The sequence below is a fragment of the Dendrobates tinctorius genome, unplaced genomic scaffold (assembly GCF_039654945.1).
Source record: "Dendrobates tinctorius isolate UK_male_01 unplaced genomic scaffold, ASM3965494v1 ptg000151l, whole genome shotgun sequence".
NCBI lineage: Eukaryota > Metazoa > Chordata > Amphibia > Anura > Dendrobatidae > Dendrobates > Dendrobates tinctorius.
In genome coordinates this window covers 11,768,100-11,791,919 of record NW_027361818.1, presented here as the reverse complement: position 1 = coordinate 11,791,919, position 23,820 = coordinate 11,768,100, and the positions used below count along the sequence as shown (strand labels likewise).

Sequence of the window (23,820 nt, the reverse complement as noted above, 5' to 3'; positions counted from 1 at the left end):
ACCTCTGGACTCTAACTGTGGTTAGTTATAACAAATTATAATTATCCTCCATCCCATAGTCCCGTGCCCATATAACCATCACACATCCTCCATCCCATAGTCAACCATTATGACATCATAATGAGCGGCGGGGCTTGCAGCCAATGATGACATCAGCGTCGCCATGGCAACCATTGTGACATTATAATGAGGGGTGGGAATTGACGCACACACTGCTTCCCCAGTATGTAGATAGGGGCAAAATTGTTTGGTGAATTGGAACGCGCGGGGTTTAAATTTCGCCTCACAACATAGCCTATAACGCTCTCAGGGTCCAGACATGCAACTGTGCCAAATTTTGTGGCTGCAGCTGCGACGGTGCGGATGCCTATCCCGGACATACATACATACACACACACACATACATACATACACATACATACACACACATACATACACACATACACACACACATACATACACACATACATACACACACACATACATACACACACACATACATACACACATACACACACACATACATACACACATACATACATACACACACACATACACACATACATACACACACACATACATACACACATACACACACACATACATACACACATACATACATACACACACACATACATACACACACACATACATACACACACACATACATACACACATACACACACACATACATACACACATACATACATACACACACACATACACATACATACATACACACACACATACATACACACATACACACACACATACATACACACATACATACATACATACACACACACACACATACACACATACATACACACACACATACATACACACATACACACACACATACATACACACATACATACATACACACACACATACACACATACATACATACACACATACATACACACACACATACATACACACATACACATACACACATACATACACACACACATACATACACACATACACACACACATACATACACACACACATACATACACACATACATACATACACACACACATACACACATACATACACACACACATACATACACACATACACACACACATACATACACACATACATACATACACACACACATACACACATACATACACACACACATACACACACACACACTTTGAGCTTTATATATTAGATATAGGGGCTGTGTGTGGGCCCATACTGTATATAGGAGGCTATGTGGGGATCATTCTGTATATAGGGACCATTTAAAATTCATTGCTTTTGGGAAGAAGTGGGCGCACTGACAACTGCCGTTTTTCCACAATGCGTTTCAACGTCGTACTGGCATCGTTATCAAGTTAAAAAAGCAAATGAGTAATACGTGACAACAGATGAGTTTTTAAAGGCCCAAAATGGACACCAATTACATAGAGAACACAAACCAGAACACTTAAACCAATAGGGAAATAGGGATGTGGACTGCAGTTCAACCGGTAATTTCAAACAAACTGATTAAAGTTAGGGAAACAAAAGGAAGACCATACTTACTGATGATAAAATGTAAACAGATAATAGAGAACCAAGTGTTGAGGAGAAATGATAGGAGAATGGGATTAGAACCCCAGATGGGCCAGTGAATAGAAACAAGAATGGTAACATTTAATGATGGAGCCACCTACGCAGCAGGGCTGGTTTGAGACAAAGTTGTACCCTGTGAAAAAGTTTAAAGTCAGGCCCCAAATGCTCACATATTGCACCATCGCACAGAAACTTTTCAGTTGTATTTACATGCGCGGAGTTCAGGCCATTCAACTAGCATGATCGACAATATTGAAGTCGTTGGATGTTTTTCCCCAGCCTCTTTACATTGGCTACTGAAGAATGATGGGCACCAAATGATCACTAATAGATCAGTCTGCCCCCATACAGTATCATGTTATCAGGAGCATATCTGCTGAGAACAATGATTTCTTTTCCGGCATAAACAATAAAATACTCGATGAATACCCAGCATTTTGCCCATTTAGTATAATGCACTCCATAGTCCTCCATGTAATATAATGCACCCCATAGTCCTCCATATAGTATAATGCACTCCATAGTCATCCATATAGTATAGTGCACCCCATAGTCCTCCATATAGTAAAATGCACACCCAATAATCCTCCATATAGTATAATGCGCCCCATAGTCCTTCACACAGTATTATGCACCCCATAGTCCTCCATATAATGCAATACTCATAATTCTCCATATAGTATAATGTGCCTCATAGTCCTCCATATAGTATATTGTACACCACATAATTCTCAGTATAGTATAATGCACTCCCCATAGTCCTCAATATATTATAGTGCACCCTGCCATAGTCCTCAATATAGTGTAATGCACTGCCCATAGTCCTCAATATATTATAGCGCACCCCGCCGTAGTCCTCAATATAGTATAATGCACTCCCCATAGTCCTCAATATAGAATAATGCACTCCCCACAGTCCTCCATGTAGTATAATGCACCACATAGTCCTCCGTATTGTATAATGCACCCCATAGTCCTTCATATAGTATAGTCAATTCCCTATTAGTCCTCCATACAGTATAATGCACTCCTCATAGTTCTTCATACAGTATAATGCACTCCCAATATAGTATAATGCAGCCCCTATATAGTATAATGCAGCCCCCATATAGTACATATAATATAATGCACAGCACATAGGCCTTGATAGAGTACAATGCAGCCCCCAAATAGTATAATGCAGCCCCTATATGTTATAATGCAGCCCCAATATGGTATAATGCAGCCCCCATATGCTATAATGCAGCCCTATTTAGTATAATGCTGCCCCATATAGTATAATGCAGCTCAATACAGCATAATGCTGCCGCATCTATCATAATGCAGCCCAGCACATAATGCAGCCTTCATATTGTATAATACAGCCCCCACAAAATATAATGCAGCCCCATATAGCATAATGCAGCCCAATACAGTATTATGCAGCCCTCATATGATCAAACGCAAAGGGGGCATGATGGGAGAGGGAGCGTCTCCATCATTGCATTTAACTGTTGAATGTGCGATGCCGGGTGTGGTGGGCCCAGAGCCGGAGCTGGCACATGACTCACGAGCCCCATAGCGCAAGTGGGATCTGCCACTAATAAAGGCACACCACTGGCTGAGGGCCCTTGGTGGAGTGAGGGCTCTAGGCAAATGCCTATTTTGCCCTGCCCTAATGCCAGCCCTGCTAGGCAGATGAATGAAAGTTGATACAGAAATTGGAACGATAGGTATAAATGAGAAAATATGAAAAGAAAGATGAATGAAGGTGAAGGACAAAGTGTTGAAAAGAAATTAGTGAAATGATGAACGCAGGAGAAATGCGATTAGAACCCAGGATGAGCCTATGAATAGAGGCCAGAAATAGAACATTAAAAATGAATTGCCACCTAGAGAAATTAGTTAAAGGCAAGAAAAAAAGAATAAAGTAAAACTATACATATAAATAATATAAATAGATGCAAAAGGACAAAGTGTTGAAGAAAAAGGAGTGAAATGCTCAGCGTGCAGGAGAAATGGGATTTGAAATCAGGATGAGTCGGAGTCAGAAAGAGAACATTTACTGGAAAAGCAATCTGGGAGGTGGTGCTAAATTAGAAAAGAGAAAAATCTTCAGGACTCAGGTGAACGTAACGTGCAGTGAGGTGAGCTTGAAAAGTAAGCGAGTGGGATAAATATTAGCCTGAGATGGGGTTTTGTGCAGGGACTGGTGCTGTAGAAAGTGGTGAAAAATGAATAGATTATTGGTGAGCAAGCGTGTTCCCCACTGCTCCATATTTGATCGAGCATCGGGCTACTCGGGTAGGCTTGTTACTTGATTGAGTATCGCGGTCGTTCAGCGTCATGCTCGAGTCCACGCCCTGCATGTTTGGCCTCTGTTAGAAAGCCAATCAACATTGAGCATCAAATATGGAAATTCTGTAGCCATTTTGGCTACTGGCATTACTGTGATCAGCAGGGCTCATCGATCGAGTCATCGGGTCTTATATAAGACTTGGTGAGGCAATGTTCGGCACATTCTCCTCTGGGAGCAGTTCAGGGTGAGTTATTATAGGAGGTACAACATATTTTAGAGCAGGCCATAGACAGGGTTTAATATTGCTTTTGCAGTAGTTGTATACTGCTGCTGCACCATTAAAAGAAAAGTCCTCTTCAGAGCTAAATATCTTTTCTCTAGTAAAGCCAATGTTGTTTGCATTCAGTGGAGGGATAGTTTTGTATTACAGATATACAGGCAGGGTTTAATATTGCTATCACAGGATTTGTATACTGCTGCTGCAAATGTTATAGAACTAATTTAAAATACGCAAGGTGTTTGGGTTAGGGACAGGGGAGAGGACGTGCTGCTGATGATGCACACAGATTCTGAGGTCTTGGGTGAGGTGAAACTGTGCTTTCTGCAGGAGCAAAACAAACAGGCTCATCCATGAGACCTTGATTCCTCTTCTAATTTGCATGGGGGGGTGCAGCACACTTGAAGCCAGGACAGAGCGAACAGGTGGTCAGTTGGATGGAAGATAATGCCTCCAGTATGTTTCACAGCACAACCCTGTCTTCCACATGGTCCATCTCACTAGCTAAGAGTTTGGACCACATAATCCTCACCCTGATCCTCCTTCCCACCATGGCAAGTGCAAGGAGATCCCACATTCGGTCACTCCAAGGATACCTTACATTTCCATTTATTGATTCCAGCCTCTCTCCAGGCACATTTCAAGAGTGACATGAAGAGCTCATGTGTAGTGAGAAATATTTGAGCAGCCACAGTCAGAAACAGATAATGATGGGAAGCAGCAATTAGTGTCTCAAGAGGTAATTGATAATGAGACACAGTTGCAACCAAGTGATGTTGTTTCGTCATGAGGACGAAAGGGGAAGACAAGGTGGTAGATTATGAACTCACTGACCATCCTGAGAAGGTGCCATGTAGAGTAGGACAAAGGAGGAGGTATCTACCTGTTAGGTGTCGGGTTCCAGGCGCTGCACAGCAGGAATCCCAAGCCTTGCCATCTGCGGTCTCCCATTCCTCTCCAGCCACAGTGGAGCCTGCTCAACAGACTTCACGATCCCGGCCTTCTGCCCACACCAGCATCATGGGTTCGGTTGCTGCTGCTGCCACCTCTGGCCCAGGTATGGCAATGCAGCCTGTCCAGCAGCAAAAGACTGCAGAGTCTAAGTCCTCCATTTGCTCCACTGAGCATGCTTAGGAGACGATCTCCCATTGGGGATCGGGAGTCACATGCTCAGGTCCTTCTCCAGTTCTGATAGGTCCGTCTGGAGGATCAGGAAGGTCCCGGCTATGAAAGGCTCGCATGGCCGCCCCGCCATGCATTATGATAGTCTTCCAGACTCTGCCTTCCAAGCTGGAATGGCCTGATAAGACAATCGTCCCTGTGTTCTGGAGAGGTTTGGCGGAGCATGTCAAAGATGCTCTAGCTACCAGGGAGGTTCCCGTTAGTCTGGAGGAACTGATTACCTCTGCTCAGCATTGAGATAAATTTGTCCTCCTCCTATCACCCAGAGATGAACGGGTTGGTTGAGAGAGCTAACCAAACTCTGGTCACATACCTGCGACATTTTGTCTCGGCCAGGCAGGATGACTGGGCATCCTTACTACCTTGGGCAGAATTTGCTCTGAACAATGCAGTAGCTGATGCCACCGGTCAGAATCCGTTCCCCCTTAATTAGGGCCAGCATCCGCGTGTCCCCGTCCCGATGCCAGTATCTTTCACTGATGCCAGGGTGCCAGACTGGGCAGTGGAGGCTCGCGACATCTGGGACCGCACTCAGGATGCCATCCGGGCCTCTAAGGAGAGAATGAGGGCGTCCGCTGACACGCATCGGTGCCCCGCTCCAACTTTTGCCCCTGATGACTTGGTGTGGCTCTCTGCCCGAAATATCAGGCTGCGGGCCGAGTCCACCAAGTTTGTGCCACGATATATCGGTCCCATCAAGGTCCTGGAGCAGGTCAACCCTGTGGTTTATTGCCTGGCTCTTCCTCCCCCACTTGGCCATTTCGGACACCTTTCACGTGTCCCTCCTTAAGCCTGCCAACTTTTTCCGATTTTCCGAGTCATCTGCTGGGACATCCGACCTGTCTTTGGACGAGTTCGAGGCGTCGGGTTCCAGGCGCTGCACAGCAGGAATCCCGAGCCTTGCCATCTGTGGTCTCCCATTCCTCTCCGGCCACAGTGGAGCCTGCTCAGCAGACTTCACGATCCCAGCATTCTGCCCACACCATCATTGTGGGTTCGGTTGATGCTGCCACCTCTGGCCCAGGTATGGCAATGCAGCCTGTCCAGCAGCAAAAGACTCCAGAGTCTAAGTCCTCCATTCGCTCCACTGAGCATGCTCAGGAGACGATTTCCCATTTGGGATCGGGAGTCACATGCTCAGGTCCTTCTCCAGTTCTGATAGGTCCATCTGGAGGATCAGGAAGGTCCCGGAAGGGCACGGCTGTAAAAGGCTCGTGTTGTGAGTTCATTTTTCCCTTCACCATTGAGGTCTGATGAACTCCCTCCTCTAGTGAAGGAAGGTAGTGAGACTGATTACCAAACACCTGGGCAGCTAGATGATGACTGGGTGGCTGGAATTGAGGACTGGATATAAGGCTGCTGACGCCCGTCTTCCTGGCTGGTGATTTTCCTGCTGGATTCTTGGAGACCAGTCTGATTCCTGCATCTCTAAGTTAAGTTTTTCTGCTCTGCTTTGTACTCTTCAGTTTTGTTCTTGTTTTGCCTTGTTTTTTGGGAGTTCTGCCATCCCCGGCTGGGGGTGAGCTGAATTCCATTTTTGTCTCTGTCTTCAGAATATACCTGAGTGCTGATACAGTCTTTTTGAAGCCTAGCGACTTCAGGGCCTGTTTTTCCTATCAGTCGGTTGGCTCATTTTGATAGGGTTTTTGCGGATGGCAGACAGCAGCTTTCCTATCCTGTCCTATGTAGTTAGCTTGGGCCCCATCATTTGCTCAACCTATCTTTCTATCTGTGTTAGTGTTTTCATCTTGCTTCACCGTCATTATATGTTGGGGGCTGCCTATTGCTTTGGGGTCTGTTCTGGGGCAGTTTAGTTTTTCCCCTTTCTGTGTTTAGGCTATATAGTCCTCCGGCTGTGATCGAGGGGTCTAGGGCACCGTAGGAACCCCTCACGGCTACTGCTAGTTGTTGTGGATAGGTTCAGGGGTCTGCAATCCGATAGCTGCCAACCTCTCTGGTTTTTCTGGACTTAGCTGGTATTTTGTTTTTTCCTCCTGCGGTGACTCATCATAACAGGCTCGCATGGCCGCCCCGCCATGCGCTATGATAGACTCTGAGGCTAATGCATTTAGTGTATGTGTGATGATGGATGAATGAGCCTGGTGACTGACGCATTATAATTTTATTGCGTATGTGTTAGGGTGAGGGATTAGAGTCAGCTCTACATGTTAGCTCTACACTGCATAGCGCCGCAGTGTTGTTCCACATCCACCGCTAGCGCCTAGGGCATCAGCCAGTAAAGGCCTCCTTGGCCACTGCTATCACAGCATCCGCTAGTTACGCCGTGCGCTTTAGTAGCGCTTTCCAGCCCGGTTATTAGGCTGGTTAGTGGCATCCGTCAGGGAGGATACTGCACACGTAGCAGCAGTGGTTCACACACTGTGACCTGTGACACCAACAGGTTGCGGTTGTTCGCCGGCAGGCACATGTTGCATGAAGTAACGGCGCACGTGCCGGTTAGCACCGGCTCAGTGATTACGCACCGGTGTCCGGCTTTACTCCTACGCGCCTTTCCCTCATTGTTTAGCAGCAGTTGGTCACCTCTGCACGGTGGGCCCTGGGCTGCGAGCGCACCTTATATATTATTTAATCTCTATTATTTGGTGCGTTCCGCCAGCCCCGTAACACTACCACACAGCAACAGGCAGGAAGACACAGTGGGGTGGCCAGTGGGACAAGGTAGGCAACTGTTCCACAGAGCACCCATACGTGGAAAGTTTCCAGTCCAAATGTTAGGTGTTCCCAAGGCTGGTGCTTTTTTAAAGAATGTGTGGATGATAAAAATGGCCATTTGCAACCTGTTCAGCACCAAGACAATTGCCAGGCTGACAACCACCAGCATTCTCAGTCACATGACATTCAAACTCCCAATTAGGAGGACCAAATGCCTTGGTCCACATTAAGTGTCTGCAGGTGATACCACTGCCTCTTCCTCTGTGCTATGTGTTTGCAAATCCCCTGTCCAAGAAACAGGTGAGGATGCCTCCTGCTCTGAACCTGTGATTGCGCATTTACAAGCACCATCAGCATCCAGGTCCACTTTGTCCCAGCACAGCATTCAGCTGCCCCTATCCAAGGGCTTGGAACACAAAAGAAAATACCCAGCTACCCACCCACAGGCCCAAATACGAAACAGGCACATTACCAGACTGCTTACCCTGGAAATGTTGCCATTTAGGTTTTTTGAAAACTGAGGCTTTCCGCAACGTCATAGTAGACGCCGTCCCTCGGGACTCTGACACCAGCTAATACTATTTTTCCCAGTGCACCATCTGTCCAGTACACCAGCATGTGTCCCATAACATCACCTGTGCCCTGACCAATGCAGTTATTGAAAGATCCACATATGACTGACACGTGGACAAGTGCTTGTGGCCAGGGACACTACATTTCCTTGATGGCAAGCTGGGTGAACTTTGTGGAGGCCGGGACCAAGTAGATCTCTAGGCCATCACACGTGTTACTATCGCTGAGGATTGCAAGCCCAGTTCCTGCATGTCGTCCCTATCAGTTGCAAGCTCGAAACCTTTGCAGCATTGGCTCGGTGAAGCAGCATCATGCTCTGCTGAAGTTAGTTTGTTTAGGCGACAATTAGCACACCACCTCAGAGTGGTGGAAAGGTATAACATACCAGACGGATCAGTGGCTCCCGCCACTGAACCTTTAACCAGTCATGGTCATGTGTGATGATGGCCGTAACCTGGTGGCAGCAATGAAGCTTTGCAAACTCGACTGGCCCACTTGCTCAACTTAGTGGTTCTGTGGTTTCTGAAAAGCTCCCCAGATTAGCCTGAGCTACTTGTGAAGGTGCACCGCATGTGCACCCATTTCCATAAGTCAGCTACGGCTGTCACCTGTCTTGCATTGCTTGAAAGTGTCAGCTCACCGACTAGTGTGAGAAGTGTCCATGCGCTGGAACTCCACATTACATATGCTGACAAGGCTTTGTGAGCAGCAGAGGGCAGTAGTTGAATATCAGCTACAACATGCCCGTCGGTATTATAATCAGCCTCCGCACATAACAACTGACTAGCTTGCATGGATGTCTGACATCTGTGAGGTTCTACAAAACATTGAGGAATCAGGCAAGATGGTGAGTGGCGATGACCATCCCATTTCTTTGTATACTCAAACGCTCACTGCTCACAATGAAACAGGAAGTTTTTCATGTGGACCAGGTGGAAATGGAGGATGAAAGTACACAGTGTGATACTACCCAACCCAGCCTCATCTCATCGTCTCTATGCAGATTGGGTCCTAATGACGTGGAGCAGGCTAAGGAGGAGGAACAGGAGATGGTTGCCTGTTCTGCAGAGGGTACTACCCATGCCAGCTTCATTCCATCTGTTCAACATGGATGGGCTTTAAGAGAAAAAGAAGGAGGAGAGGAAAGAAGATGAGATGAAGGATTGTCCTCCTGGTGGTGACGCCCCCCAGGGGCCGGGGGTGACTCGGTACCGGGCTGGTATCTTAAGGGTGAAGTGTCACAGTGGCAGTGACCCAGTCAGTGGCCCCAGGTAAAATGGGGTGGAATTGCTTAGGAAAATAGTTTGTGTGTAGATTCATGACGCCACCTGTGGTATTCTGGTCAGTGGTGACCAGCGCTGCAATGTTGCTTCTCTGGGACAGATGGTAGGGTGCAGCAGAGTTGGTAAAGCTCTCCACAGGCAGAGCTGAAGTTCCAGGGCAGTTGAGATGAGTTTGTAGATGGTGAGGTAGTGTGGAGTGGAGGATGTAGCAGTGCTGGGTGAGAGGCGCAGAAAGGAAGCAGATGACACAGTGGCATGTAGTTCCAAGGGCTTTACTTACAGTTCTGTCTGCAGTACAGAAGCCCACTTCAGTGCTGCGTTCTCCAGGTGAGGGGTCCAGCCAACTTCCAGATAAGATGAAGTACACCCTTCCAGCCTTCCCTGTCAGTATGTACCTTTCCTGGCCTTCTCCACACAATATGCTGCTTTCCACTTTTATTTCTTTCCAGCACTTCACAATTATCGTCCCAGGCCTGCAGCTGCAAATCCTGTCAGACAACGCATACCCTTCCGTTTCTTTGATCCTATGTAGCTACCTTTCCAGTCGGAATAACTGTGGTAGGGGCTGTGGTCCATAAAGTCACCACAGCTATCGGGTTGCTAGTAGCGCCCTGAAGTATGCTCACTAGGCTAGGGGCCGTGACCTTTTGCGAACAGGGTTCTTCCTCCACCTGACGTCAGTACGCTCCAACCGTCTCTCAGAAGAACTAACTTTCCTTTTAGGGAGCTTTCTGTCAAGCTATCCAGTTCGGCAACTCCTGTTGACTAGAGCTGCACAAGACATGTCCGTCTCCTTCCCAACCTCTGAGGGAATTCCTAACCTTACTTCCTAAAATTCTCCGTCTCAAACTATGCTCCGCCCACCTCCCAGCACCCTTCGTGTTCCAAGCAGGGACCATAAAGGGTACTCTGCTATGCTACGTGTGTGTGGGATGTGGGATGGAATGATGGTCGGGTGTCTCCATCTTATCTGGTTGTGGGATACCACACCTCTGGGTGAGGTGCAGTACCTCTGTGGCGACTGGACCCGCAGGGGTGCCACAGTGGGAACAGTGATGTCTTGCCAGTCTGGCATACATGGTTGACTTTATGTTCCACTGCCTTTCCCATGATCCTCGTGTTATACACATTTTGGCCACCACTGATTACTGGTTACTTTCTCAACTACAAGGAGGACTTTCCATCTCTTCTTCCTGCAGCAGAGATAGCTAGTAAAATGCTGCAATACCAGAAGGCCCTAGTCGAACAATTAGTACAAAAATTCCAACCGTACCAGCATTCTTCATGATTCCTCTGTGCCATACAACTATTGAGTATTCAAGCTGGACACGTGGCATGAATGGTCTCTCTACAAATTGGAGATCCTGGCCTGAACTGCTGCTAGCATTAGTACGGCTGGGGGCATAATAACTGATAGGCTCATTTGCCTGTCAACTGAAAATGCTGACAGGCTGACTCTTATCAAAATGAACAAGGCCTGTATTGGCCTATACTTCTCAACCGCACCAGATGACAGCAGCGTAACATAAAGCCAATTCAACTGTCCCTTTCTTTCTGGTGTACTCTCGTGCACCCCTTCCCACCCAAAAAAAGGGTATATGGTTCATTTATTCTTGTCCTCCACCTTCTCCACCTCTCCCTCCACCATTTCCACAGGGTCATTAGGCAGCCCACACTCAAAATCTTTAAAGGGTCATCAGGTGGCCCTCACTTTTAATTTTTCCTTGGTGTGTATGATGCCATCCTTCATAATTTTTACGGTTAGGGGATGAAGCCCTCTTTCCTGTCTTATACAGGGTGTATTGGAGACCCCTGTTCCTTCTAATTTTTGCCAGCTTTTGCAATTAGTGCATAGGCTTTACCAGTCTAGAAGTCCCACACCTTAAAAATGGTGTAAACAATATTGGTATATGTGACTTCCGTGTGATGTGTGGCTATACTACAAGTCGGGATTGTTTTTCACATTAATATCTGGATGTTTTAGATGTAATCGTTGCTTTTCAGCTGGAACAACCTGCGCTCATTACTTGTTCCTTCTCCCTGAGTTCTCAGGTTTTCTCCATTCTCTCCCATCCTTCCCAATGTCTGTGTGAATGGTGACGATCTCTGTACAGCGCTGGGGAATATGATTTTTCATAAAGCCGTGCAGTTTCCTCTCATATCATGTATGCCCTTCTACCGGCCAGTGACATCTATATGTGGCTCTGCCGTTATCATTTTATTGTCAGAATCCAGGTTTACTATCATCTTATCTTGTTGCAGGTAATGACGATTCCATCCTTCCTCCTGGATTTTGACACTTGAAAATTTACAAATACTGTGATGGCGGCAAAACGCAGGAAGACGGGTAAAGCCCTAAATCACTTTGATCCAATAACATGATCTGCTTCTAAGTATCCGGAATGTATCACTCGTTAGCTGTGACTCCATAATGAGGACTGACTTATAGATACAAGATCACTGGGGGAAAAAAAAGAAAATGAATCCAGACAGGGAATATTGTGCAGCATTATTGTGCATTCTATATCCACCCCAATCCCACAGAAATCTACAGGGTAACGTGTAAGGGGCCTCCCGACTAAGTCACTGCCAGGGAAGTGTGGTAGCGGCTTTCTCATTTCTCCCCCTTTGGAAACACATGAATACTTGGCTGAACTGAGCTCTCATCTGTATGGGGGAGCTACTGAGCGCTCGTGTGTACGGAGGAGTTACTGAGCGCTCGTGTGTACGGAGGAGTTACTGAGCTCTCGTGTGTACGGAGGAGTTACTGAGCTCTCGTGTGTATGGAGGAGTTACTGAGCTCTCGTGTGTACGGAGGAGTTACTGAGCGCTCGTGTGTACGGAGGAGTTACTGGGCTCTTGTGTGTACGGAGGAGTTACTGGGCTCTCGTGTGTACGGAGGAGTTACTGGGCTCTCGTGTGAACGGAGGAGTTATTGAGCTCTCGTGTGTATGGAGGAGTTACTGGGCTCTCGTGTGTATGGAGGAGTTACTGAGCTCTCGTGTGTATGGAGGAGTTACTGAGCGCTCGTATGTACGGAGGAGTTACTGGGCTCTCGTGTGTACGGAGGAGTTACTGAGCGCTCGTGTGTACGGAGGAGTTACTGGGCTCTCGTGTGTACGGAGGAGTTACTGAGCTCTCTTGTGTACGGAGGAGTTACTGAGCAATCGTGTGTACTGGAGAGCTACTGAGCGCTCGTGTGTACGGAGGAATTACTGAGCAATCGTGTGTATGGGGAAGTTACTGAGCGCTCGTGTACTCAGGTGTTGCTGAGTGCTCAGCTAGATAGTGGAGTTACTGAGCGCTCATGTACTGTATATGGTGGAGTTATTGAGCACTAGTGTGTATGGGTTAGTTTCTGAGTTCTCATGTGTATAGAGGAGTTACTGAGCACTTATTCGTATGGGTTAATTACTGAGCGCTTGTGTGTACGGGGGAGTTACTGAGCGCTCATGTGTATGATGGAGTTGCTGAGTGCTCATGTGTATGGTGGAGTTGCTGAGTGCTTAGGTGTATGGGGGAGTTACTGAGCATTCATGTGTATGGGTTAGTTACTGAGCACTCGTGGTTGGGGGAGTTACTGAGTGCACGTGTGTACGGTGGAGTTACTGAGCACTCGTGTGTATGGTTTAGCTACTGAGCACTCATGTGTATGGGGGAGTTGCTGAGAGCTCATGTTTATGGGGAAGTTGCTGAGCGCTCATGTTTATTGGGGAGTTACAGAGCACTCATGTGTATGGTGGAGTTACTGAGTGCTCATGTGTATTGGGGAGATACTGAGTGCTCATGTGTATGGTGGAGATACTGAGTGCTCATATGTATGGGGGAGTTGCTGAGCGCTCACGTTTATTGGGGAGTTACTGAGCACTCATGTGTATGGTGGAGATACTGAGTGCTCATGTGTATTGGGGAGTTACTGAGTGCTCATGTGTATGGTGGAGTTACTGAGTGCTCATGTATATTGGGGAGATACTGAGTGCTCATGTGTATGGGGGAGTTGCTGAGCGCTCATGTTTATTGGGAAGTTACTAAGCGCTCGTGTATGGTGGAGTTACTGAATGCTCTTGTGTATTGGGGAGTTACTGAGTGCTCATGTGTATGGGGGAGTTGCTGAGCGCTCATGTTTATTGGGGAGTTACTGAGTGCTCATGTGTATGGGGGAGTTGCTGAGCGCTCATGTTTATTGGGGAGTTACTGAGCACTCATGTGTATGGTGGAGATACTGAGTGCTCATGTGTATTGGGGAGTTACTGAGTGCTCATGTGTATGGTGGAGTTACTGAGTGCTCATGTGTATTGGGGAGATACTGAGTGCTCATGTGTATGGGGGAGTTGCTGAGCGCTCATGTTTATTGGGGAGTTACTGAGTGCTCATGTGTATGGTGGAGATACTGAGTGCTCATGTGTATTGGGGAGATACTGAGTGCTCATGTGTATTGGGGAGATACTGAGTCCTCATGTGTACGTGGGAGTTGCTCAACGCACATGTTTATGAGGGAGTTGCCGAGCGCTCATGTTTACTGGGAAGTTACTAAGCGCTCATGTGTATGGTGGAGTTACTGAAGGCTCTTGTGTATTGGGGAGTTGCTGAGCGCTCATGTTTATGGGGTAGTTGCTGAGTGCTTAGGTGTATGGGGGAGTTACTGAGCATTCATGTGTATAGGTTAGTTACTGAGCACTCATGGTTGGGGGAGTTACTGAGTGCACGTGTGTATGGTGGAGTTACTGAGCACTCGTGTGTATGGTTTAGCTACTGAGCACTCATGTGTATGGGGGAGTTGCTGAGAGCTCATGTTTATGGGAAAGTTGCTGAGCGCTCATGTTTATTGGGGAGTTACTGAGCACTCATGTGTATGGTGGAGTTACTGAGTGCTCATGTGTATTTGGGAGATACTGAGTGCTCATGTGTATGGGGGAGTTTCTGAGTGCTCATGTGTACGCGGGAGTTGCTGAGCGCACGTGTTTATGAGGGAGTTGCTGAGCGCTCATGTTTATTGGGAAGTTACTAAGCGCTCGTGTATGGTGGAGTTACTGAATGCTCTTGTGTATTGGGGAGTTACTGAGTGCTCATGTGTATGGGGGAGTTACTGAGTGCTCATGTGTATTGGGGAGTTACTGAGCACTCATGTGTATGGTGGAGTTACTGAGTGCTCATGTGTATTGAGGAGATACTGAGTGCTCATGTGTATGGGGGAGTTACTGAGTGCTCATGTGTACGTAGGAGTTACTGAATGCTCTTGTGTATTGGGGAGTTGCTGAGCGCTCATGTTTATGGGGAAGATACTGATGCTCATGTTTATGGGGAAGTTACTGAGCGCTCATCTGGATTGGGGAGTTAGGAGAGATAGCTGATAACTGAATGAGTACTCAGCCATCACCTGTTACATGTGTGTAGTCGGCTTTAGATTAAATAGAGCATTAATCAAAATGTAGTGTTCTGAACGTTCATTCATACATGTGACACGTCCACTAGGGCCGTAGGTTACGCGAAACTGGGTCAGACAGTTTTTTGGGGAAGGTTAATAAGAAAAAACCGTATGCACTACTTGGAGAGGTGCACAAGTAGGGTCTCACACCTTGTGTAAAGTAAGAAAGAAACTTGGCACTCAACTTCTGAATGAATGCAGTTGTATTTAATGCAGCCAAATTAATCAAACGTTTCGGCCTCATGTGACCTTCATCAGTTAGCAGACTGCTCAGAGATAGGAAAAGACCTTGATCAATGAAACAGGTAGGGGGATATATCTCATTTAAATGCGGCCGCTGGTAAGCAGCAGTAGGTGTGGGCACACTGCTGTACAGCGTCCTTACAGACGTCTAAAGAGTGTGCGCGTGCTGCCTGCAGTGACGCGGCTTCCACCGTTCATCGGCCATTTAATTGATCAAGGTCTTTTCCTATCTCTGAGCAGTCTGCTGACTGATGAAGGCCACATGAGGCCGAAACGTTTTGATTAATTTGGCTGCATTAAATACAACTGCATTCATTCAGAAGTTGAGTGCCAAGTTTCTTTCTTAGTTCTTTGGGGAAGTCATGGGGCCGTGACCCGACTCCGTGGCCCTGGCTGTGCCATAAAATGGGGAATACATTTATGGGATTTAACGTGACGCCACCTGTGGTGTTCAGCAACAGATGACCGATGCTGCTAAAGGAAACCGCTGGGGCTGATGGTGACACAGCTGGGATGGTTCTACTCCTCACAAGTGGAGTGGGGTCCCAGGGCTACCAGTTCCGTTTATGTCAGGCTTCATGTACCATGTAGTGTAGGACTCAGGGAGCAAGAGATCAGTGGAGGACACAAGGGCTGTAGTTTTCTTTTCCTTTACCTGATTGATAATAGTACAGACCGGGGCACTGGTAACAGATCGTAATGGAGAGCCGAGCAGCCAGGAAGCAATTTTGGATATACCTGACCAGGTAGGTACGGAGGCCTTCCTTCTGCTTTGTCCTCCCTTTTTATTTGCTGCCTAACACCTCGTCCTTCTGCTGCTAACTGTCTCTGTTTTATAAACCGTTGCTTGCATGGCAGGCAGCTCGAGCCTATCACAGGTGCCGCTCCTTTGTGTCGGCTCCAGGCTCTGGTATGCTGCTGTGCCTCTGGGTATTAGGTCGGGCCAGGAGACCTGCAGTCCCCTGCCCTCTGGATTTAGCTGCCGGGACTTCAGTACCATGCAACCACGGACTCCGGTATCCGGTCCCTAGCGCTCAGCTCTGGGGCGAGTTTAATCACAGCTCCACTCCCCACGTTCTGCTCGACTTCTCTCCTACTGACACCTGGTAAAGGGACCCCTCCTTGCTTCCAGGCATGACATTACTCCCTGTGAGGGAGGCAATGCCACTGTGGCAACCGGACTCCTGGGGTTTCACACATGTATATAATGATGACACTTTGAAGAGTTTGTCATTTGATATTACTCATGGTTGTATGGGTGATATGCCAATATTTTGTACAGTAAATGTATATAAAAAAGTAAACGGTAAATAAAAATGTTGCAAAAAGTAAGCTGCAATTAACATTAAAGGGGTTGTCCGGCCTAAGGCTACAAGTCTGCAGCCACTCAGACTTGTGAATCTTCACACCGTGCTCAATGAGGGCTGTGAGGATTCTCCGATGCCCACAACGGGAGCAGGCGGTCAGGTGACTGCAAGTATGTGATTTGGATATTTCTGTACACATTCCAAATAGACATGTACGGCACTGCTCCATACACTTGCAGTAAGTGAGGCTGCGCCCATCTAATTGGCACGTGACCACATGTATGCAAATTACATACTTGTGGTCGTGCACCTACCTGTAGGAACTGGAGGATCCTTATAGGGCTCAGTGCACACAATGTAAGGATTCACTAGTCTGCAAGCACATAGTGTCTTTAGACTTGTAGTCTAAGTTCAAACAACCCCTTTAATTGCAAAAAAAGTTAAAAAAAATTTTCTTATTACAAGTCTGAAAAAAAATTTCCCATGATACGTTCAAATCTGATTTTAGAAAATCCTTAAATCCCTCTCTTCTCAGTGTGATTCTCGGCCCAGAAATGGTTGGTGATCTTTATGTAGATTGGTCTGAGGACTTCTAAACTACAGGCAGGGCTGTTTTTAGACAAAGTGGGGCCCTGGGCAAAAGTTTAAATTGGGACCCCAAATGTTCACATACTGCGCATCACACAGAAACATGTCAGTTGTATTTATAAGCGCTGAGTTCAGTCCGCAAAACGAGCGTGATCGACAGTAATGAAGTTGTTTAATGCTTGTTTCCCAACCTCTTTACACCGGCTGAGGAAGAATAATGGGGACAGAACAATCACCAGTAGATCACTCTGTACACATACAGTATCATGTTATCAGTAGCACATCTGCAGTTTACACATGGTGATGTGCTGCTGAGAACAATGATTTCTGTTCCGGCATAAACAATCCAATCACTCGATGAATAGGCAGCATTTTACATGTTTAGTATAATAAACCCCATACTCCTCCTTATAGTATAATGCACCCCATAGTCCTCCGCACAGTATAATACACCCACCATAGTCCTCCATATAGTATAATGTGAACCATAGTCTTCCATATTGTATAATGCACTTCCCATAGTCCTCCATATAGTATAATGCACCCCATAGTCCGCCGCACAGTATAATACACCCACCATAGTCCTACATATAGTATAATGTGAACCATAGTCTTCCATATTGTAAAATGCACTTCCCATAGTCCTCCATATAGTATAATGCACCCCATAGACCTCCGCACAGTATAATACACCCGCCATAGTCCTCCATATAGTATAATGTGAACTATAGTCTTCCATATTGTATAATGTATTCCCCATAGTCCTCCATATAGTATAATGCACCCCATAGACCTCCGCACAGTATAATACACCCGCCATAGTCCTCCATATAGTATAATGTGAACTATAGTCTTCCATATTGTATAATGCACTCTCCATAGTCCTCCATATAGTATATTGTGCACCATAATGCAGCAGAAAGGAGGACTGTAGCTGCTAGCACACCAACCTGGTAAAGTAGAAAAACTTACAGTGTTGTGCAAATTAATTGGGACAAAGCATTTTTTAAGTAAAATCGTAAGTTGGTTACCAGTCAGTGATTCAAACCAGTATTAACTGCTTTGAACAGGTGTGAGTGCCTGTTCAAAGCAGTTAAAACTGGTTTGAATCACCGACTGGTGACCAACTTACGATTTTACTTAAAAAGTGCTTTGTCCCAATTAATTTGCATAGCAGTGTATACTGAGGCATATTTAAACCATGTTTAAAAAAAGATATGAAAAAATCTGATGCTCATACGTTTTCTTACCCTCTTCCAGGGTTACAGACCCTTTAATTGGGGGCTATGATCCAATCCTCACCTGCTGTGGGAATCAATAATTCCACATTGTAATCCAGTGGCAAATCCGTTTGGCTGGACTGTAGTGGAGGCGTGAATTCCCGTTCTTCGGCACGCTGAGCTTCACTTGGCTGAGGCGAGGCCTCCTTCTGATAGTGTGCTAGTCCGCGTTCAATAAATTTATCAAGGTCTGTGGTCACAGTGAGCTGGGGCTCCCACCGCACCTTCAATTTAGTAAGATCCTGCTAGTGATGCCATGTGGCGTGCAGAAGTTACCACTCCACCATGGCAGGGGCAAAGAAAGGAAAATTTGTGATGGCAGGGTGCACTTAATTAACCTTTGTTTCCTGGTAGAGTGATGTTATGTGGTGCACTCCAAATAATCCACAAAAAATGAATGATACAGGGATAATTTTAAACATTTTTTGTAGGAATGAACAGGCAAATCTAGATTAATGGTATTGGAACACAGATTCCATTCTTATGCAGAAAAAACAGTTACTAACTATTCATTAAGGTAATTCTCAGAGGATATCCTGGTGCAGTTATATATCTGCTGGAGTGATCCCTCAGCTCCTCTCATCAGTTCCCAGCTTACAGCGCTGGGAGCTCGCTGATCGTTGGTCTCCCGCTGCCACACGCACCGATGCGAGCTGGCCAGCGGGAGACCAACGATCAAAAAATGACCCAGGCCGATCGAGCACGATCAGCGATACCCAGCGGGGGAGCGGTCGCTGATGTGTGTCACACACAGTGAGATCGCTGGCGAGATCGCTGTTGCGTCACAAAGTCAGTGATCTCGCTAGCGATCTTGCTGTGTGTGACGGGGCCTTTATACTGTATGCTCAATCCTTGTCAACAATGATCTGTAGCTGAGACACTGGTGTCAGGATCACACCACACATAGTGTCATAAGGTTGCTGTGACTGACAGGTAAGCCACCCTATAGGATCTGGGTCATGCTAATCTGTGCTCATCTGTGATCTGAGTACTTATATTCTGACCTTTGCTGTCGGACCTTGGATTTATCTTTGACCATTCGTTTGCCTAGCTCCTTTTTCTTAAAATGCTATCTTGGAATTCTAACCACCACTGGGTAGGGAGGCTACATAATTGTTATGGGTAACGCTTGTATAGGACCATACCAGGGTACTGCCCTTGTTAGGGCGGGAGCAATGCAGGGGCACGACAGGGAGTAGTGTCATACAATAACTCCCCCTCTTCTTTTTGAGCATCCCCTATGGTGGAATATAGGGGATATCAATTCTTCCTTTCTGCTTGAAACAATACATTTGGAACTTTGAGGAGGAACATAAAGCGGTCTGGGTGAGACTGAACCATTTTCTATTTTGAGCACGGTTTAAATTGAGCACTGGCACTTTAAATATAGTATTGTCTGTTTGTATGTATATATTGGTCCATAACCTTTTAAGTGATTTTAGAATTTTTTTGCCTGGCCTTGCTGAAATCTCTGTGTATCCCATTGGGAAGGCATTGTAAGCAGTTACATTTTCTGATGAATAATTGCTGATAATTGTTCATTCTGATGCAGTAGCATCAGTGTAATGGGAGGGGTCTTAGTGTCAGCAGCTGTCATTACCACCAAGCCCTAGGTTTAGTAATGAAAAGGTGTCATCTAGACATCCTCTTTACTAAACTGGTAAACACACACATGCACACGCATGCACGCACACACTGTAACCAGCCTATGCAGGCTGTAACCAAACAGCAAGTGTTCATTTTTACAATAAAAATTAAATAACAAATTGCATGGGCTCCCGCGTAATTTTCATAACCAGCCGAAGGAAAGCCGACAGCTGAGAGGTGATGTTAATATTCTGGGAAGGAGCCAATAGCCATAAGGGCTCCCAGGCTGTTAATATCAGCTCATAGCTGTTTGCTTAGCCTTTACAAGGGACCCCAGGAAAAATTGACATAGGGTCCCCCCTATAAAATTTAACTAGCAAAGACTAGGCAGACAGCTACGGGCAGATATCAATAGCGTAGGAATGGACCATGGATATTGGCCCCCTCCCAGAATAAAAACATCAGCTCTCAGCTGCCCCAGAAAAGGAACATGATTTTACAAAAAAACCACACACCCGGAAAAAAGTCCTTTATTTGAAGTAATGACACAGAGTCTTTTATTGAATCTAGATTAAACCATACTCACCGAGCGCTTAATCCACTGACACCAATGTCTCCAGCAACAAAAATAAAATAATTGACCACATTATTCCTCACCTGTTTGCAGAGAAGATGATCCATAATGTCCCATGACGATCTTGATGTCTTTGAGAGCAGTCACTGATGTCAAAGACAGCCGGCGATACACTGACACAGGAGGTAATGGCTCCTGCAGTGCATAGCAATGAGCTGCCATGAGAGAGGTCACACGAGTTCATCAGCTGATGAGCTCTGGCGATCTCACTTATGGCACCACTGCTGCTTGAGAAAATTCATCATGAATTCATGTGACCTCTCTCACAGCAGCTCAGTGATACACTACTGGAGTGATTACTATCGTCGGCAGCCGGATAGAGCAGACACATCTCCTGACGTTACTGTTCTATAAGTGAGATCGCCGTGGGACACTTGGGATTATGTGGACTATGGCAGACAGGTGAAAATATGGTGGTTTATTATTTTTGATCTTTTTCAAGGAGACATAGGCATCGGGGATTAGGCATTAAGATGAGTGTATGTTTGTTTATTTTACAATTTTTTTAGGAGACAAAGCCATAGGGGGTTTGGTGTTAGGTGAGTATAATGTGTTTACTTTTGTTGTTTTTTTAACTTTGCGCACAAGCGCCTGCTGATGAGAGATTACTTCTCAGGTCAATGACTCGTGATATCACTGTTATCAGTGACAGCAGACATAGCCTGATGTGAGGAGTAGTCTCTCATTAGTCGGTGTCTGCTGACCTGCGGTAAGCTTTTTACAGCAGATTACCCCTGTAGATCACAGTATCTCTGCGGAGTTACGCTTACATCTCACAGCGTGACCACACACAAGGCTCTGACTGACAGTAAGATTTTTTTTTTTAACTCTGACCACAGGCGCCGGCTGACGAGAGACTACTTCTCCCATCAGCGGCGGATATGAGAAGTAGTATCTCATCAGTTGGCACCTGCTGACCTGCGGTAAGCTTTTCACCACAGGTCACCGCATCTCTGCGGGGTCACGCCGACATCCTACAGTATGATTCCGCAGGGCTCTGACGGTGGTAACAATCTACCAGCAGTAACGTTTCCACCGACCAGGAGCGCTACAGTGATGTGGCAGCGTGGGAAATATGTTCTACTACATTCAGCGATTAAATCGAAGATTAAATATTGCAAATTCGCCAATCGTGAGCCAAACCGAATATTGAAATATTTGCTCATATCTACTCTGGACCCTCAATCCTCTTAGTATCTGTTGATTTATGTATTATTCTGTAATGTCTATTCTTTATTTCTTGTTCTGTAATGTAAAGTGCTGTGGAATATGTTGGTGCTGTAGAAATAAAAATGATTAATATTATGTAAAAGCCTCACCAAATACTGAATGTATGAACATGGCCTTACAGCGTGATGGAGCCAGTACAGTCAGGCAGTGAGCCTGCAAGACAGTTTCTTGCGATATTCTGAAATTTTATTTATGAATTTCTGCAGTTATAAAAAATCTTGGGAAAGAAATATAGACACAAATAAAAATCTCTTAGGTAAATTTTCTATTACCGGAACTGTGTAAATGATCTCGGCCAAGAATCTTACACATAAAATGCCGCCAGTCTGCTTCTTGTTCTAGAAGAATTAACTCTTGTGTCTCCTTCATTTCCTAGATGATGATGCCTGGCAGTTCGACCAGCAGCTTTCTCAGTATGACGACCATACACTGAGGTTGATATATGAATATTTCTGGTATGATCTGCTCTACATTGTGGAGAACCTGAAGCTAGATTTACTTCTGATGGAGCTGCATTCCCGGAATATCCCGGATGTTAATGTGAGAGACGCGAACAGCCGGTTGTGTTACTTGTATTGTGGCCACAGATTAGTCTACAATATGTCCCCATGATGATTTCTCTGAGAGGGTGAATATTACCATATTTTGCAACCTATAAGATGCACGCCAAATTTTGCGGAGGAAAATAGGAAAAAACATATTTTGAAAAACATGGTGATGCGTCTTATAGTCTCATTTTATAATAGCTTGCCGTGGGATTAGCGGCGGTGGAACAGGGTCAGGAGGCTGGCCGTAGCAGCAGGTGTGTGGCAGAGCTGCGGGCCCCACTCATGCCCAACTCCGGCGCCCCAGCTCTTTGCTAGAATGTACGCATGTATAACAACCAAAATGTGTCTTCTTTTTTGCGTTCTAGAAATACTGGAGTCTAACTTATGATGAAAAACCATGGGCCCGGACATTGATACAGGATATTTTTGATGGAGGAAGAGAAACTATGATGGGATTGTGGAACAGTCTATATAACATACAGAGGAATCATTATAACAGTGCCCTGAATGCTGTGCTGGAGGAGCTGCGCAAAAGAGGTATCATGTATGGGGTGTGACAGTCATGAAATACAGGTTTCATAACATACAATGATTACAGAAGTCAATGATATATGGAAAACCACGGCCGTCGGGGGGTTGCTGCTGCGGCCGCTCCAGTACTCACTGTGCTGGAGGCTGTTTCATCACCCATATGCTGTTCACTTTGAGGACCCAACTGACTGCAGACAGAGGCTGGAATCAACTTTAACAACTCAGCTTTCTTCTCTTCAGGGCACAGCACGTCCAATACAGCCACAGGACTCTTTACTTGGTAACAGCAATACATCTTCATCTACAGCAGTACATCACTTCTTCCTTCACTTCACACATATGCACCACACAGGCAAGCTGACACGTCACACGTAGCACAATGAACATTTCCCTTCTTCCAGAGCCCGACTTCAGCCCACGAAGGTTCCCAACTTTTCCGTTACAGCTCACCCCCTAAAGGAACTGTTACTCCTGTTCGGGTCCTAGGTTTGCAGCTCACTGAACTCTACACAAAGCTCCTGTACTCCAGCTGCTACTCCCACAAGGGACTCTCCCACGGATCTCCCTGGCTTGGGACTGACTTGGGTTGCCACTTCAGCTCTTTCCTCCTGT

The 23,820-nt window shown here is 46.1% G+C and overlaps 1 protein-coding gene across 1 annotated transcript in view; it reads left to right on the top strand.

Moving 5' to 3' along the window:
- Positions 1-23,820, top strand: part of LOC141050255 (NACHT, LRR and PYD domains-containing protein 3-like) — a 183,265-nt gene that overhangs the window by 4,349 nt on the left and 155,096 nt on the right. Inside the window, exons 2-4 of the mRNA XM_073547131.1 lie at positions 12,098-12,182; positions 22,506-22,669; positions 23,043-23,214. Coding sequence (XP_073403232.1) covers positions 12,158-12,182; positions 22,506-22,669; positions 23,043-23,214 — 361 coding nt within the window. The 5' untranslated portion in view covers positions 12,098-12,157. The remainder of the gene's footprint in view (positions 1-12,097; positions 12,183-22,505; positions 22,670-23,042; positions 23,215-23,820) is intronic.